The 15,327-nt window shown below is 32.0% G+C and overlaps 1 protein-coding gene across 1 annotated transcript in view; it reads left to right on the top strand.

Annotated features, from left to right (window-relative positions):
- The first annotated feature begins 1,093 nt into the window (after nt 1-1,093).
- The window catches only part of LOC145277543 (uncharacterized), a 30,101-nt gene continuing 15,867 nt past the window's right edge, over nt 1,094-15,327 (top strand). Inside the window, exons 1-3 of the mRNA XM_080129011.1 lie at nt 1,094-1,223; nt 5,237-5,610; nt 14,946-15,068. Coding sequence (XP_079985137.1) covers nt 5,592-5,610; nt 14,946-15,068 — 142 coding nt within the window. The 5' untranslated portion in view covers nt 1,094-1,223; nt 5,237-5,591. The remainder of the gene's footprint in view (nt 1,224-5,236; nt 5,611-14,945; nt 15,069-15,327) is intronic.

Genomic DNA, 15,327 nt, shown 5'->3' with positions numbered 1-15,327 from the left:
CACACACACACACACACACACACATGCAGACACTTTCAATTTTATATATATATAAGCATTTCAGCCCGGCGTTGCCCAGGTGTTTGGAGGTGTGTGTTGAGCAAAAGAAAAAAAAAATAAAAGTGGTAGTAGGAAGGCAGACTTGAACCCGTACTGCAAAGGAGGAAAAGAATGTGGGAAAAACGTGATGTCTTTGCTGTTACGACCACCGCCAAATCGGAAGTGATGATGGTTTAAATTAAGGCTAGACAATCGAAAAGAGGGGATGACTTTCGAAAATATCGGCGAAAAAAGCAACCCCTCCCTTTAGAAAAGTGCCCAGTTGAAGGTGAAAAAATTAATGCTTTTAGCCAAATTTTCTGTATTTGTCGTCTGAAGGGGCGAACTTCAAAACAATACTGATTTTGTGAAAATCCATCGCCTCTGTCGAATGTTTTAGGCAGACATGCAAACATACATACATACATTTATATATTGGTAGCTCAAATTTTCTATCCAAACCAATTAAAATGTTCTCCGAAAATGGATTACAAAGATTTCCCCAAATCTCAGTACCCTGTAAAAGTCAAACCCAGGAGCTTGTCAAAACATGAAGCCTCCCCAAGACGAGAGCCATCCATTTCAATTGATGCTAAATGAGGAACAGAGCGTTGATGATGTAAAGTTAGGAGCTTGGTTTTAGATGCATTAAAAATAACCAGCCATCTCTTTCCCCATTGAACTACGCGCTCAAGATCAGAGGAGAGGAAATCAGAGAGAGCTTTGTCATTTACGGCCTTTGATGTGTTGCCATAGTTGGTCGTGTCATCAACATAGATGTCAACGAATGAATTAAGTAAGTATTATGTATAAAAAATTAAGTAACTAAACCTATGGTTTTATATGATATTAATGTGAACACTAGTGGAGCACAATTTGTCAACATCATTTTTTCCCCCAGGGATTGTACACTTTTATACAAACGAGAAACCTGAGAAATGAAAATTGCTCAACGACTTTTTATTTAAAAATTTTTTTTTTTTAACATGGAGATTATGCAAGGATTTTAGAGTAACCTCCCCTTGTTTATTGTAAATCTTCAAACCAAAAAAATCAAAATTCTACTAGTACTTTTTACCCACCCGATTCTCTCTTCCTTTAGCGTGTGCTTGTTTTTGGACCCTTGTTTATCCCAACATATGACTTTTTTTAATAGTCAATACCAGCCATCAAAACATAGGAAAGTACGTAACTTCTTTATTGACCTTTTTATGCTTTGATAATATATCCATTATTGATTTTTTGACAAAAGAATTCTTGATCGTCCTTGGATTAAGATAAAAAAAAAAAAAGCGAATTTATTTTGTTTTATTTTATTTTTGTGGGGTACCCCCTCCCCCTTCAAGATAACAAAATAAATTCACATTTTTAAAAATATGGAAAATTATGGAATTTATAAATTTAAAACTCTTTTCTACTTTTGTTGTTGTTGTTGCTTAACTAAAAAAAAAAAAAATGGTACCAAAATAATAAATAATAATTATCTGTTTATAGTGGCGTGGGGTTAATCAATATTGTTTTCTTAAGACATGTTTTTATTTATTTATTTATTTTTTTTTTTTTTTGTAAAATAAAGTGTTTAAAACATCATCTTATTTTAGATTTTATGATCCGCTCACTAAAAATCAAATCGACTAATATTCAGGATTCGTATAGAAGACAGATTGTAACTGACAATTTAAATTCGATAGAACTATTTTCAAAAGATGTACCAAGTAATTCCTAAATAGTATTATTTCGAAAAAAAAAATGGGGGGGTACTTATGCTCTTATGTTACCATGCTGAAATAATGTTATTTTGAAAGCCATTCTTAACATCAGGAGGCAAGGGTGTGTTGTAATTATCCTGTATGTCCACCTAACAATTTAATAAAAAAGATATCGTGAAACTTGTATTTAACTTGAAAATACTATTTAAAATATAGTACGGTGAGCACCAAATTTTTTTGACTATTTTCCAATTTTTCAGTTTTTTTGTTTGTTTGTTTGTTTTTTTTCAGTTGTTATTTATTTATTTATTTATTTTGTGTACGTTTTTAACGTCCCAAATTCCCTTTCAAAAGATGTCATTCTAGCTTTTTAAATTTTTAAATTTACATGTAATAAGATGAAAATATTCATAAAGATTCAAGTTTTATCGATTACCAAGTTTTATACTTGGATCTATCGTATTTCCCTTCTTTTTTATTTTTATTTGTGACTTATTGTACCTATTTACAATGCCTCCCCACGGGACAAAGTTAGACACCAGGGTTGTTTTTTAACGTGGAGAAAAGGTACAAAAATAAAAATTGTCTCAGTTGTGAAGGATTTCTCCTCCACCGAAAGAGAACAAGAAATGGAAGTGCAGCAAGCATCCGAAGAACAGATACCACACCCTGATCTTGACCAAAAGGCCAAGAGACCTATTGTAATTTGAGTTAATGGTATTTCTAAATGACTTGCATTTTTATAGCTTTCCTCGCACCAATAATTTGTCAAAAAGAAAAAATTTCAAAAACTAAATCTATGACAAGATTTTGATTTAATAATAGGTTAAAAGTAATTCATGTCTTTAAAAAAAAATGTCAACAAACTAGAAATTTATGTAAACATCTTTGATGTCCATCTGATGAAATATTTATGAGAATTTGAGATTTTGTTTTCTTTTAAAGTTCATATGATTTTTTTATTATGGGAATGAAATGCATAAATACGCGTAATATATTTTTGAGATGATGACTGACGATTTTCATTATTTGAACTACTATTCTCATCTTGGTTTTAAATGTTATATTAACAAACTTTTTACGTCTACTTTCGTGATGTACGTTTTGTTGAGACTTGGATATCTTTATGTAGAACTTACCGAATTTTTGTATAATATCACTTCAGTTTTCGATCTTTTGGGGGGGGGGAGGACAGTCTTGCAGTTAAGCCCGGCAAACTCGAAAGTAAGTTCGACAACTCTAGAAGGGTCACCATCAATATTTACACCATCAAATCATGTGTTATGGTGTTAAGAAAATTATATTGAACAAATTGGAAGTAACCACTTGATTAAATGAAATAAACGAACAAAATATACATTTTTTATATATTTATAACTATTTATTTAACAGAAAAAGAAACAATTTTTAAAAATTGTATTATTGTCTTAACAGAACAAAATATAAAAAAAAAACTGAAACTTTGTCGTGTGTAAAGCGGAAAACTTGAAATAAAATAGCAATTGTCTGTATTTTTGAGATGAGGTGTTTTCATTGATTGAGATTGTCGGACTGTCTTCCTCATCTTGGTTGTTATCGTCACAACGTTTCGGCCGTTTTGTCCTCCGGCCTTCATCAGGTGTTTTGTATCGAACTGGGGAACCGTTTGTTAGGAGTCTCGAACCCAACCCTTTATTATTATTATTATTACGGGGGTACCCTGTTCGGACTCCAGCTAGGCTCTGGGACATAGTTGCTGATTCTCTGTTTTGAATGTTACTTTTTTACTACCTTCATTCAGGATTGAATTCAGCACCTTTGGGTAACTGTAAACTTGGATACAACGAACGTCTGGGACCACTTGGTCATATGTCACTTGTGACGATAACAACCAAGATGGGAAGTCAGTCCGACAATCTCAATCATTGAAATAAAATATTTAAAAATATTTAAAAATATATAAATATTTAAAAAAAAAAATATTTGAATAATTCGTAATATCATGATTTGACGGTTTTACCCTCAAATTAAATTAAAAAAATATTAAAATATTTTTTTAAAAACCGTGAAACTTTGCTGTGCGTAATAAAAGAAAAGAAAAAATATTTAAATAATTTTAAAAAATATTTATGAAATATTAAATATTTTTTATTTTATGTTTTAAAACTTTAATAATTCGTAATATTGTGATTTGACTGTAAATACTGATGGTGACCCTTCTAGAGTTGTCGAACTTACTTTCGAGTTTGCCGGGCTTAACTGCAAGACTGCTCTTTTTATGGAGTACCCTGGGAATGATTTCTAACCATAGCCCATAAAACATCAGATGTGCAAATCCAGAATTCAACCTATAAAAAGAAAGAAGAAAAAATGAAAAATCATTATGATGTACGTACTCGTCATGGAACGAAAATGTCATATTCCAAAAATCACGTAAATTGATCATATATATTTTTTAACTAAGAAAGTCAAATTTTATGAGAAAGCAAGAACTCTCTCGCTCCAGTCCACTATATTTAAAATTCATCGCTGTTACCTCCTCTTCATCAATCTCTCCAGAAATAGAGATCAAAATAAGCTCTAATAGCGTTACTATTTTGAAAGCCATTCTTAACATGGGGAGGATGTTTTGTAATTATTCTGTACTTTCACCTAACAATTTAGTAATAATAATAAAAAGATATTGTAAAACTTGAATTTAACTTGAAAATACTATTAAAAATAGCACGGTAACATAAGTGCATAATCACACACACACAAAACTATCAATTTACGAAAATTTTGGAATATGATATTTTCTATTCATAACGAGTAGTAAAGATTTTCCTATATATTTTGGTGTTGGGTAAGATAGAGTCAGTGGATCGATTTTTTTTTTTTAAATATGTGGTTTTAAGCAAAAACAACAGTACTTACTTGTCACGTCGAAAATAGTAATATATCCAAAAATTACGAAAATTCAGTGAGTAAAAAATTATTCATAGTTAAAAGTGATTTTTATGGAAATTGTGAAATTGCATTTTCCCTAGATGTGTACACCTTGAAGATTGTAAATACGGGGAACATACTTATCTCTTTTTTTGTAATGACCGATGGTTTGTTTTAGCCGATAGCGATAAACTTTTTTTTTACTAAAAACACTATAGCAGTTGTTTTATTTGATGAATTTTCGTAGTTTTTGGATATATTACTATTTTCGACATGACAAGTAAGTACTGTTGTTTTTGCTTAAAACCACATAATAAAAAAAAAAACTCGATCTCTCACCTAACAAGCACCATGTATTTTTTTTTTTATTTTAATTAGGTTGAATTCTGGACTTGCACCACATCCGAACTGAGATGGGAATGATTCTGTAAAATACTGAATGTTCATGAGTTCAAAAAAGCTGCATCAGAATAAGGTCACAGGTTACATTGGTTGGAAGCGTTGAGAATATAACAACCAAGTTGTTGTTGTTGTTGTTTGTTTTTTTTTAACTTTATTTTATTTTTTTATTTTATTTTCAGTTCTCTTCAAAGAGCAAGAATCATTGTGATGATGTAAACTATTTTATGGCTACTGTCGAAGTAAAGAATTAATTTAAAAAAAGGGGGAATTTATAAAAAGATCAAGTTATGTCGTGCTCCCCTGTCCGCCGCCGCGCACCTGATATTCTGTCACGTTTTCTTGTGTCGACAGATTATTGGATCCAATTACCAAGAACGACGGATACTTTTTGAGATTTAATCGTCAATTCAAACAACATCCGCATATTTTAGGAAAGAGGGGAAAAAACCCCAAAAAACAAGGAAACGGCCATTATATTTTTATTTATTTTGTGGATTAAAATATAATTTAAATTGTAAAAATAAACTATAAAATATGGAAGATAAATCTACAGGTAAGTTTTATTTTTATCTTTCTTCATCATTATTTTTTTCAGATTATTTCATTTACAATTATTACTTTTTAAACCGATAAAAACTAATCAGAAGAGACTTTTCCAGGGCATTCACCGTGAAGTAGAACAGTACGCAGAAATTGGAAGTTGGAAAAAGATACAGAACTTGGGAATATTATTATTAATATTATTATTACTACTCACTAAGCGTTTTCACACAGGCTGTCATCAAAAAGTTTTCATGTGTATCAAGGGTTTTCGTTAATATTTCAGCTGTTTTCATTATTGTTATCCGTTGTATGTTCGCAACCATCCCTTGGATTTCAATCTTTCTCATTCTTTTTTTTTTTTTTTTTTTTTTAAAGTTTTTCGGGTTTTTTCCTAGTGCTCCTACTATCAATGGTGTTATCTTGACTTTCTCCATCTTTCATATCTCTTTGAGTTCTCTAGCTTGTCCCGTGTATTTGCTCTGCTTCTCTGTCTCCTTGATCATCACTCTGTGGTTTGCTGCGACAGGGAAATCTACGGTCTGACTAGACTTTTCCTTCTTGTTAACTAGTATGACACCCAGTCTTCTTACTTATCTGTTTGTATATTCATGTCCCAGAGGATTTTGTGACTTTCGTGTTCAAGTACTGCTGCCGGTTTGTGCTTGTACCATTTGTCAGTTTTTTCAAGATGCACTTGGCTGCATAATTTCCAGTGTACTGCCTTCCCCATTTAATCATGTCTATTTTTATACTCTTTTTGAGCTTGCTGCATTCGCTTATTATGTAGTTTATTGTGTCGTCTTTTTGTCCATTTAGTGTTTTCTTGTGTTTTGTCAATCTTTGCTTTGATATGGTTGGTTCTAATTGCATTATCTTGTGTGGCTGTTATTAGGGACTCAGTTCCTCTCTTTAGGTTTCTTTTTTGTAGCCATTTCCAAATGTTTTTGTTAGTCTCATCTTTTGTCATCTTTATGAATCATCCATGTAGCTGTTTCTTTTATTTTTCTTTTCACGTCTTATCCTTTGCATTTCTTTTTTTCTATTTTGTTCATTTTTTTCAATATTCAATTCTTATTAATTTTTAATTTATTTTTATTATTAATGTTTATTATATACTAGCTATATTGGCACAGTGTTACTTGGGAATATAAAAACACAACCTTCTGTAATAGATGGATATTTTACAAAGGTCGTAATAAAAGACAAAAATGACTGACTTTTTTTTTTTTACAAAGAAACGAGAAAATTGTTGATTTTAATTTCATAATGAAATTATTTTGTGAGACAAATTTTTTAAAAAAAACTTCATTTTAGTAATGAGCAGTAAAAAAACAAATGTGTAATTAATGTTGGCATTTATTTTTAACGTTAAAATTTATTTTTAACATTAAAATTTATTTTTAATGTTGAAAATTTTTAGAGATTTAATTTTGTAGAGATCAAGGGAAATAACTCATTACATGATTACTTTCCGTTAATGTATTCAGATAGTAAAGGAAAACGTCATCACTCTAAAAAAAAATTTTTAGCCGGATCAAATATTTTCAGAAAACATCAAGATAAATTTATATTTAGTTGTACTTATGTATTTTGGTTATTCTGAAGAATTTTAGGGTCATTAGTTTGGAGGAACAACTTTCAGAACAGGGGCAGACAAATCAAGAAGACCCTATCCTAAAATGTCAATATTCATAACTTTTAGATAAAAACAAAACAAATACACTAAAATAATACACAAAAGACACAAAATAAAATATTCATTATCTGAACATTTTTATTAGATGAAAATAAGTTAAGAAAATTCTGAAAGTGCCTTTATTTATTACAAAAGTTTGTGGAAATGTTTTTTTCCAATTTTATTTCACCTTTTATTAATACCGATCTTTTAATTTATGAAGCTCAATGTAATTACAAAGCTTATAACAAACAAGTGACAAAAGTCTATCTTCCAAATTTCAAGATGTTGTCCATCTTACAATTTATTCCTTTAAGGTTTCATCTAAAACCAAGCTTCTATCTTTACATCATCAACGCTCTGATCCCCATCTGGCATCAATTAAAATGAATGGCTCTCATCTTGGGGGGGGGGGGGCTCATATTTTGACAAGCTTCTGAGCTTGACCTTTACTCCTGATCTGAAATGGAACATGTACATCAAATCTGTTGCCAAAGCCGCTGGAAAAATGGTGGGATCCTTCTATTGATCTACTAGATATCTTACTACTGATGCAATTCTCTATCTATATAAGAGCTAAGTTCGTCTATGGATGGAGTACTGTTGCCACATCTGGGCAGGAGCTGCTAGAAAGGACTTGTCCTGCCTTAATAGAGTTCAAAATAGACTTTGTGGCCTCGTAGGAGATGTCCTTTTTTCTTCTCTGCAACCTCTATCTCACAGAAGAGATGTAGCGAGTTTGTCTTTGCTTTATCATTATTTTCATGGCAAGTGCTCAACTGAGTGAGTTTTTGTTTCAATGTTTCACGTGTATCGATGGAACTTGTTATAACTTAGTGCTTTATGAATGGAATTTATTTATTAAAACCGAATCTTAGTAAAAAATAAGTTTAATATTGAAACTCATTTCATTTTAAATAATTTATGTAACTAAAATAAGAATGAAGCAATATTTTAATTTTATTGTGTATTTTTATCGAATATTAAATATTGAAAAAAAACAAAAAACTGTAAAACTTGTGAAGAGTCCATTGTGTCATGTGCAAATGTAAACATCAAAGTACACAAATTCTGTACTTTGATGTTTACAGTTTTATACCCAGCTGATTCATGTGTGTGTGTTACAAAAGATCAGAAAAAACATTGGTACTCTCGGTTTTAAATCCAAACAAAAGAAAGAGCTGCTAGAAAGGACTTGTCCTGCCTTGATAGAGTTCAAAATAGACTTCGTAGCCTCGTAGGAGATGTCCTTTTCTCTTCCTTGCAACCTCTATCTCACAGAAGAGATGATGCGAGTTTGTCTCTGATGTATCGTTATTTTCATGGAAAGTGTTCGCCTGAGCTTCAGTCTGTGGTCCCCCCTCGCCAAACTTTCACAAGAAACACTCGTCTAGCTGAAAACACTATCAATAATTCCCCCCACTCTTTATCTGTGCCTAAACCTAAACGTAGATTCCATGAACAAAGCTTCATTCTTAGAACTGCATACCTGCGGAATTGTCTTTCGTTTTCCTGCTTTCCGGCTGACTACAATGTGGTTGTCTTCAAAACTAACATAAACAAGTTCTTGATGAGCCATTCCATATAAGTTATCAAATTTACCGAATTTCCATTACTAATGATTACTATATTGTCCAATTTCTATTGTACACTCTTTCACCCTTATCTTCGAGTGGCCTCTGGGTCTTGATAATGTAGTGATGCTTGTGTAAAAAAAAAAAAAAACATGTACATGGGCTGAAGAAAGTGTGACCAAATGTTGGTCAGCTTAGTTTGGATTTGAAACCGACAGTACCAGTGTTTTTCTGATCTTCTGTAACACATATGAATAAATATTATGCTCTATTTTTGAAATTTTCTTAATATTTCGAGCACTCTGTTGGGATTCCTTCAATGTTTGTTTCTGTGTTATAGAATAAAATAAGTTTTGATAAGGGTTAAATTTTTCACAAAATTTAAAGATACCATTGAAATTTTCCTTAGATTCCATCTGTAGAAATTAGGGATAATTATCGATTAGGTTCATATTAGATCGAATGTCCATCCACCATAACCTTGAGCCTCTGGAGGGGCATAGGCCGTCTACAACTTTGTAGATACTTTTGTAGCAAGGAGTTCTTTTTTCAGGGTGAAGGTGCTGGCCACACGCCCAACCTTCCCAGGATGTACATACAGCGCCTTGCCTTCCCAAATGGTCACCCATCTGGTACTGGCCAGGCTCAATGTTGCTTAACTTCAGTAATCTGGCGAGAACCGTTGTGCCAACATGATTGTGCCGTACTAGATCGAATGTAAAGCAACAAAATGAATTTTTTACATAGTTTTTCTTCGTTTCAAAAAAAAAGGGGACAAAGTATGGGATAAGCACCCCAGCTGAGAAAAGAACAGATTTCTGTTGAGACTAGTTTAACCTTCACCTTAGCACATTCAAGCTGATTTTTGCAAATAAGACTGCATTTTTTTTTTATATATTTACACAACTTTAATTAATCTTTGGATTGATATTTTTATTAAAAAAATTTTTTAAAAATTAAATAATGGTCAATGTCTAGAATCTTTCCAACTCAAAAAAAACAAACCCTTTACAATGAAAACTTTTACAAGTTTTTGGAGGGTGCTGAAAGCAAATATATACTTTAAGTGAGGCAGAGAAATAGTTTTCATGATATGAAGAAATTACTTTTTCAAAAAGTGCGGATTACTTTTCTATACAAATTTAATGTAAAATGAGCTACCTAGTGATAATATTTTTTGTTGCTTTTTGGGCTGCCTGAAAGTCGTTTTCGTAAATTTTTACTTGCCACCTTAACAATCACCTTTACCATAACAGCTTTTATAGATTTTGGGGTATGCTGAAACGAATATCGCATTTAAATTTGCGGCAAACAAGTAGCTTTCCACATATTAAGCAATGTAATTCTTTGTTATCAGTGATGGTCGCTGATACAATTTTTTTTTTTTTTTTAGGAAAGCATTCAAATCTACCTTTTTTTAATGTTTTTTTTATTCATTTATTTTTTATACTTGTTCAGGATAAACATCCAAGAATTTAATGGATATTCCTGAAATTTTATGACAAATTCCAAACTTGGCTGAGATCTGCAGGCAATAAATGGACCGATGCAAATGAAAAAATTAATTCTGCACAGATAACTAAAATAATGATTGTAATAAACCTCATAGTTAATTCTTTCTATTTTGCCTTCCATAGAAGGTTTCATAAGTTTTTTGTCTGGGAAGCCCTTCTATGGAAGGCATTTTTTTTAGTAGATGCCCTGGGAAGGAAAAATGCAAATCGTAGGTTGGCTCTAAATTCCTATAGGAATGCTGGAGATGCTCTGTTTGTTGAGGCTATTTATCTATAAGAAAGGGTTCTGTTTTTTGTTTTTTTACCACTACCCCTAAAGAATAACCGAGCATTATAGTATAGTATATATAGTATAGACAACAAAACATGAAAATTATCAAGGATCAAATATATAATGAATAAATGTTACCAAAGGCAAGATAACTTACTCTCCTACCTATGTCTTTTGTGTTTTAACTTAAAGTGTTTATTTACTTCAAAGCTAAGTGCTTATATTAGAACGACAACAAGATGATGGACATTAGATTTTCATCTTTGTAGTCGTGATAATTGCTCAAAAATTGAAATTGAAACGAAATACTGATAGAAATCCATCCAATAAATGTCACTGTGACATTTATTATCTTCCGGTTGGTTAATTTGTTCCTATCTTTTTTATATTACAATTTCACCCCAAACAAGGCACGTTGCCACTTTGATGTAGGGAGCTACTATCAGGGACCTAAGTTGCAGGGGTACTATGTAGGGAGTTTAGCAGCAAGATGTCTGTTCACATTACACTTGGACTTCTGCATGTCAGTATAGTTGGGGAAGCAGGAAATTGGAAGAGAATTCCAAAGTCTTGCAGTTCTGGGAAAGAAGCTATTAGAGTAAAAGGTTTTCTTACATCTAGGGATCTTTACTGTGGGACTTCGCTGTTTGTCGGGGTTTTTTCGTCGAGGGGGTACAAGGGCCTGTAGTTCGTCAGAGCATCCACTATTAAAATACTTGTGAAACAGGCAGAGGGATGCAACATTACATCGGTGGGACAGGGGCTGAAGTGTAGATGACAGTTCGGGACCTATTAGGTTGGCTACTCTCTTTTGGACCCTGTCCAGAAGTGAGAGACTAGAAGCAGATGCAGCAGCACAAATGTGACAACAGTGCTTCATACATGGGCAAATGGTGGCTTTGTAGAGGTACAGGATACTTTCAGGAGTAAGTAACTTTCTAGCATGATAGAGAGAGCCCACCTTCTTTGCAGCAGCCTTAGCAATAATCTCGATGTATCTATTCCAACTCATGTTTCCTGTGAACGTTAAGCCAAGGTGCTTGAACGAAGTGCTCTCAGGTAAAGTATCTCTAGCTATAGCTATTGGTGGTTGGTAAGGTTTCATGTAATTATTAAAGGAAACAAACTTTGTCTTGGCAGCGTTGAACATTACCATCCATTTTTGACTCCATTCCACTACAGACTACTTACCTCCCCATGAGGACAGAATTAGACAAGGTCGGTTTGGTTTTTAATGTAGGGAAAATCCAGCTCCCAAAAAGGGGCATTCTGAATAGGAACAAAAATTAAAATTGCCTCAGTCATGAAAGATTTATCCTCCTTCTTCAGAATGTTCCTGTCAAACTCAGGAATTTGGATGAAATTTCAAACAAACCTTCATGGGGGTAGCATGCTCTTGTTCCAAAAGTCCTAAGTAATTTGCAATTGTATTTTTTTGTCACCCACACTGAGAATTGAACCTTCAACCTTCATGAATATATCACTTATTACAATTGATTTTTCCAAGTACTCTAACCACTGTGCCACTGATCCTTGTGGTTGTGAAAATAACACTTGAATAAGAAAAATAACACTTGAATAATAATAATAATAATACAAATAATAATAATAATAATAATAATAATAATAATAATAATAATACAAATAATCAATCCTCATCTCCAAAATTTAGAAACGTAATAAACATTTTTTTAAATAACAGGATTTTCAGGCTTTATGCTTAAAAAATTTTTTTTTAATTTTCTAATGATTTTTTTTTGTGTTAAAATCAACAAAAATTAATGTATGTTTAATGTGTATCATGAACGTTTTCGATTTGTTGCTGCGTCATCATCAGTTGGAAAAGCAAATAAACAAAACAAAAAGTTAGAGAAAAGAAAATTTCAAAAAGGTAGCTGAGAAACAGGCATATGAAGAAAACGTTTTCATACTGTTTCAAGAAAGATGTTAACAATTGAAATTTTGTAATGTCAGAATTAGTGACACGAGATAAACGTATTACGTTAAATATTTAAAAATGTTGTTACTGGTTTCATGTGTACTGTTATTAATTGTACGTTGTTTGGCTTTGATGAAAATAGCTTCAAGTATTTTTTATTTTTAAATTGTTTTCACAATATATTATTTTAGTGTTAACTAGAACTTAATTTAGAATAATAAATATTTATAAAGCTCTATCTTGTATTGAGCACTGTTCGGGAAATATTGGTTTAAGTTTATTTTATAAATAGATTAAAACTTAAAAGGTTAATGTAGTTTGCTCGAAGCATTGTTTAGCATGTCTATAAAGGAAATTTAAATTTATAGAAGACAATACAATGCAGAGGTGTAGCGGATATACACAAACTAAAAGCAAATTAAGATATAAATGTTGAATAAGCTATGCAGATTCACCTTTATTAATACATGTCTGATGAAGAAGAGATGTCCTGAAATATTACAATATAGATTCCCCCTGCTGATGCAAGTAAGAACATACATGTAATACATATATATATATATATGTATATATATATATATATATAGTAATTTATAAAATATATATGGCGATTTTTATAAATTACTAACTAGCTCTACCTACGTATTGAGCACTTTTGAAGTAAATACTTAAAGTTTACGCATAAATCTATAATTTCGTATATTAATAGTAAATGAAGTAGTTATATATATATATATATATATATATATATATATATATATTATTTACAGAAAGTTTAGACGAGATAAGTCATCGGTACCGTCAGTTTCAAACCTGATAATTAGGGATCGTTTTAGATACCCATATCAAGCTCTCTTCAGCCGATATATATATATATATATATATAAATAGGTAAGGTAAGGCTCTTTCAGTTTTTGACAGACTATGGATACCAACGTAGGAGTGACTGCACGTGAAAGTTTTGTGGCAGGACATGCGCAATCTCCAACCTGAGTCGACATTGTTAAATACCAGTGGCAAGTGAAGTGTATGTACAAGACAACTGGAAACAAATGCCACAATAAGCGGAGAGCACATACAGCGACTAGAATTTCCAGATGGTCACCCATCTGGTACTAACCAGGCTCAATGTTGCTTAACTTCGGTGATCTGACGAGAACCAGTGTGTCAATGCGATTATGCCGTGTGTATGTATATATATATATATATATATGAAGTTGAAAATGTGTGGACTCTTAGAAGCATTCGTATTATTTGGATTCATTGGACTACTGTTCTCATCTTGAGTGTGATTTTCACAACATTTCTGTCAATATAACCTCCGACCTGCTGTGGTCCTGGATATGACTTTAAACTATATCCAGTGGTGAGGCCCCAGCTTGCGGGCTTTGGGGAGTGTGGAGCCACCCTTTAATTGCCATTGCTCCCAAGTCCACTCTGACCCGGAGTGGTAGTACCAACTATGGGTTAAATAGAAACCGACTTGAAAACAAATATATTCTATTAAAAAAATTTTCTTAAATCTTTGGATTCGGCATTAAATAACCTGAAAAGGGTTGATATGCCATAAAACAAAAACAACCACCCAACCAACCGACCTGCTGTATGTGTATATTGTCGGACTCGGGAATTTGGACAGAATTTTGAGCAGAACCCTTTATTTATTTCATAGGGGTAGTATCCATGACTGGATAGAAGTCCTAAGTAATTCATAATTGTATCATGGCTGACGGAACAAGAGCACGCTACCCTGTGAAGTAAATAAAGGATTCTACTTGAAATGCCATCCAAATTCCCAAGCTCCACAGAAACGTTCCTGAGTTCGACAAGATATACCTGAAGAAAGTCAGAGGTTACATCAACCGAAACATGAAAATCACACTCAAGATGAGAACAGTAGTCCGATGAATCCAAATAATACAAATAACCAATCCTCATCTCAAAAATTCAGAAACGTCTTAGAAGCATTTTGAATAAAGTGAAAAATATAGACTAAACGCACAAACTGTTTTAAAAAACATGCTTTTAAATGCAAATAAAAAGAATTTTATTCTATTTTTAATTAATTTTGTATTTAAAATCCCTCATCAGAGAAATAGTTTTTAGTTCTGATCTTTTTTTTTTCCTTGCAAGTAAGAAGTCCATTCTCATATTATCGAGATAACACTGGCTGGTAACTGCATATTATAAGAAGTGATTTTTTAATTTTATTTTTGTTTTTTTTTGCACAGCTTATTCCACTATTATAAGTTTTAATTTGCTTCAGTTTGTGTCTATCCGTTACACGTCTGCGTTTTATTGACTTCTATAAATTAAAGTTTCCTTTATATAACATCTGAACTTGATAAATTATATATAATGTTTATTTACAGACTGCGATTACTTGACCTGTGGCAGGTGTTTGCGAGAGTTTCCTCTGCAGAATATAACAAACTTCATCCATCACAAGAAAACCGATTGTGACCATGAAACTGATGATCCAAATAAAAATACTGGTAAGAAAAAGAAAAACATTTTTTACATTAATTATTGCTTTTTTATTTATTTATTTTTCATAGAATCAGTGAAAAACGATAATGAGAAAGTTTATAGTGTATCCATCATTTAAATATTTGCAGTGAAAATAAAAATATAAAAATGTGATTATAAAAGTCATGAAAGATAATACATGAACAGTTTATTTTGGACTGTTATCCTCATCTTTATAATTGTTGTTGTTTCATCACGTTTTTAAATAAATTACTCATCTTAAAA

The sequence above is a fragment of the Euprymna scolopes genome, chromosome 6 (assembly GCF_053919585.1).
Source record: "Euprymna scolopes isolate OS-2025 chromosome 6, ASM5391958v1, whole genome shotgun sequence".
NCBI classification, from domain to species: Eukaryota; Metazoa; Mollusca; class Cephalopoda; order Sepiida; family Sepiolidae; genus Euprymna; species Euprymna scolopes.
This window is presented reverse-complemented; position numbering and strand designations above follow the sequence as displayed.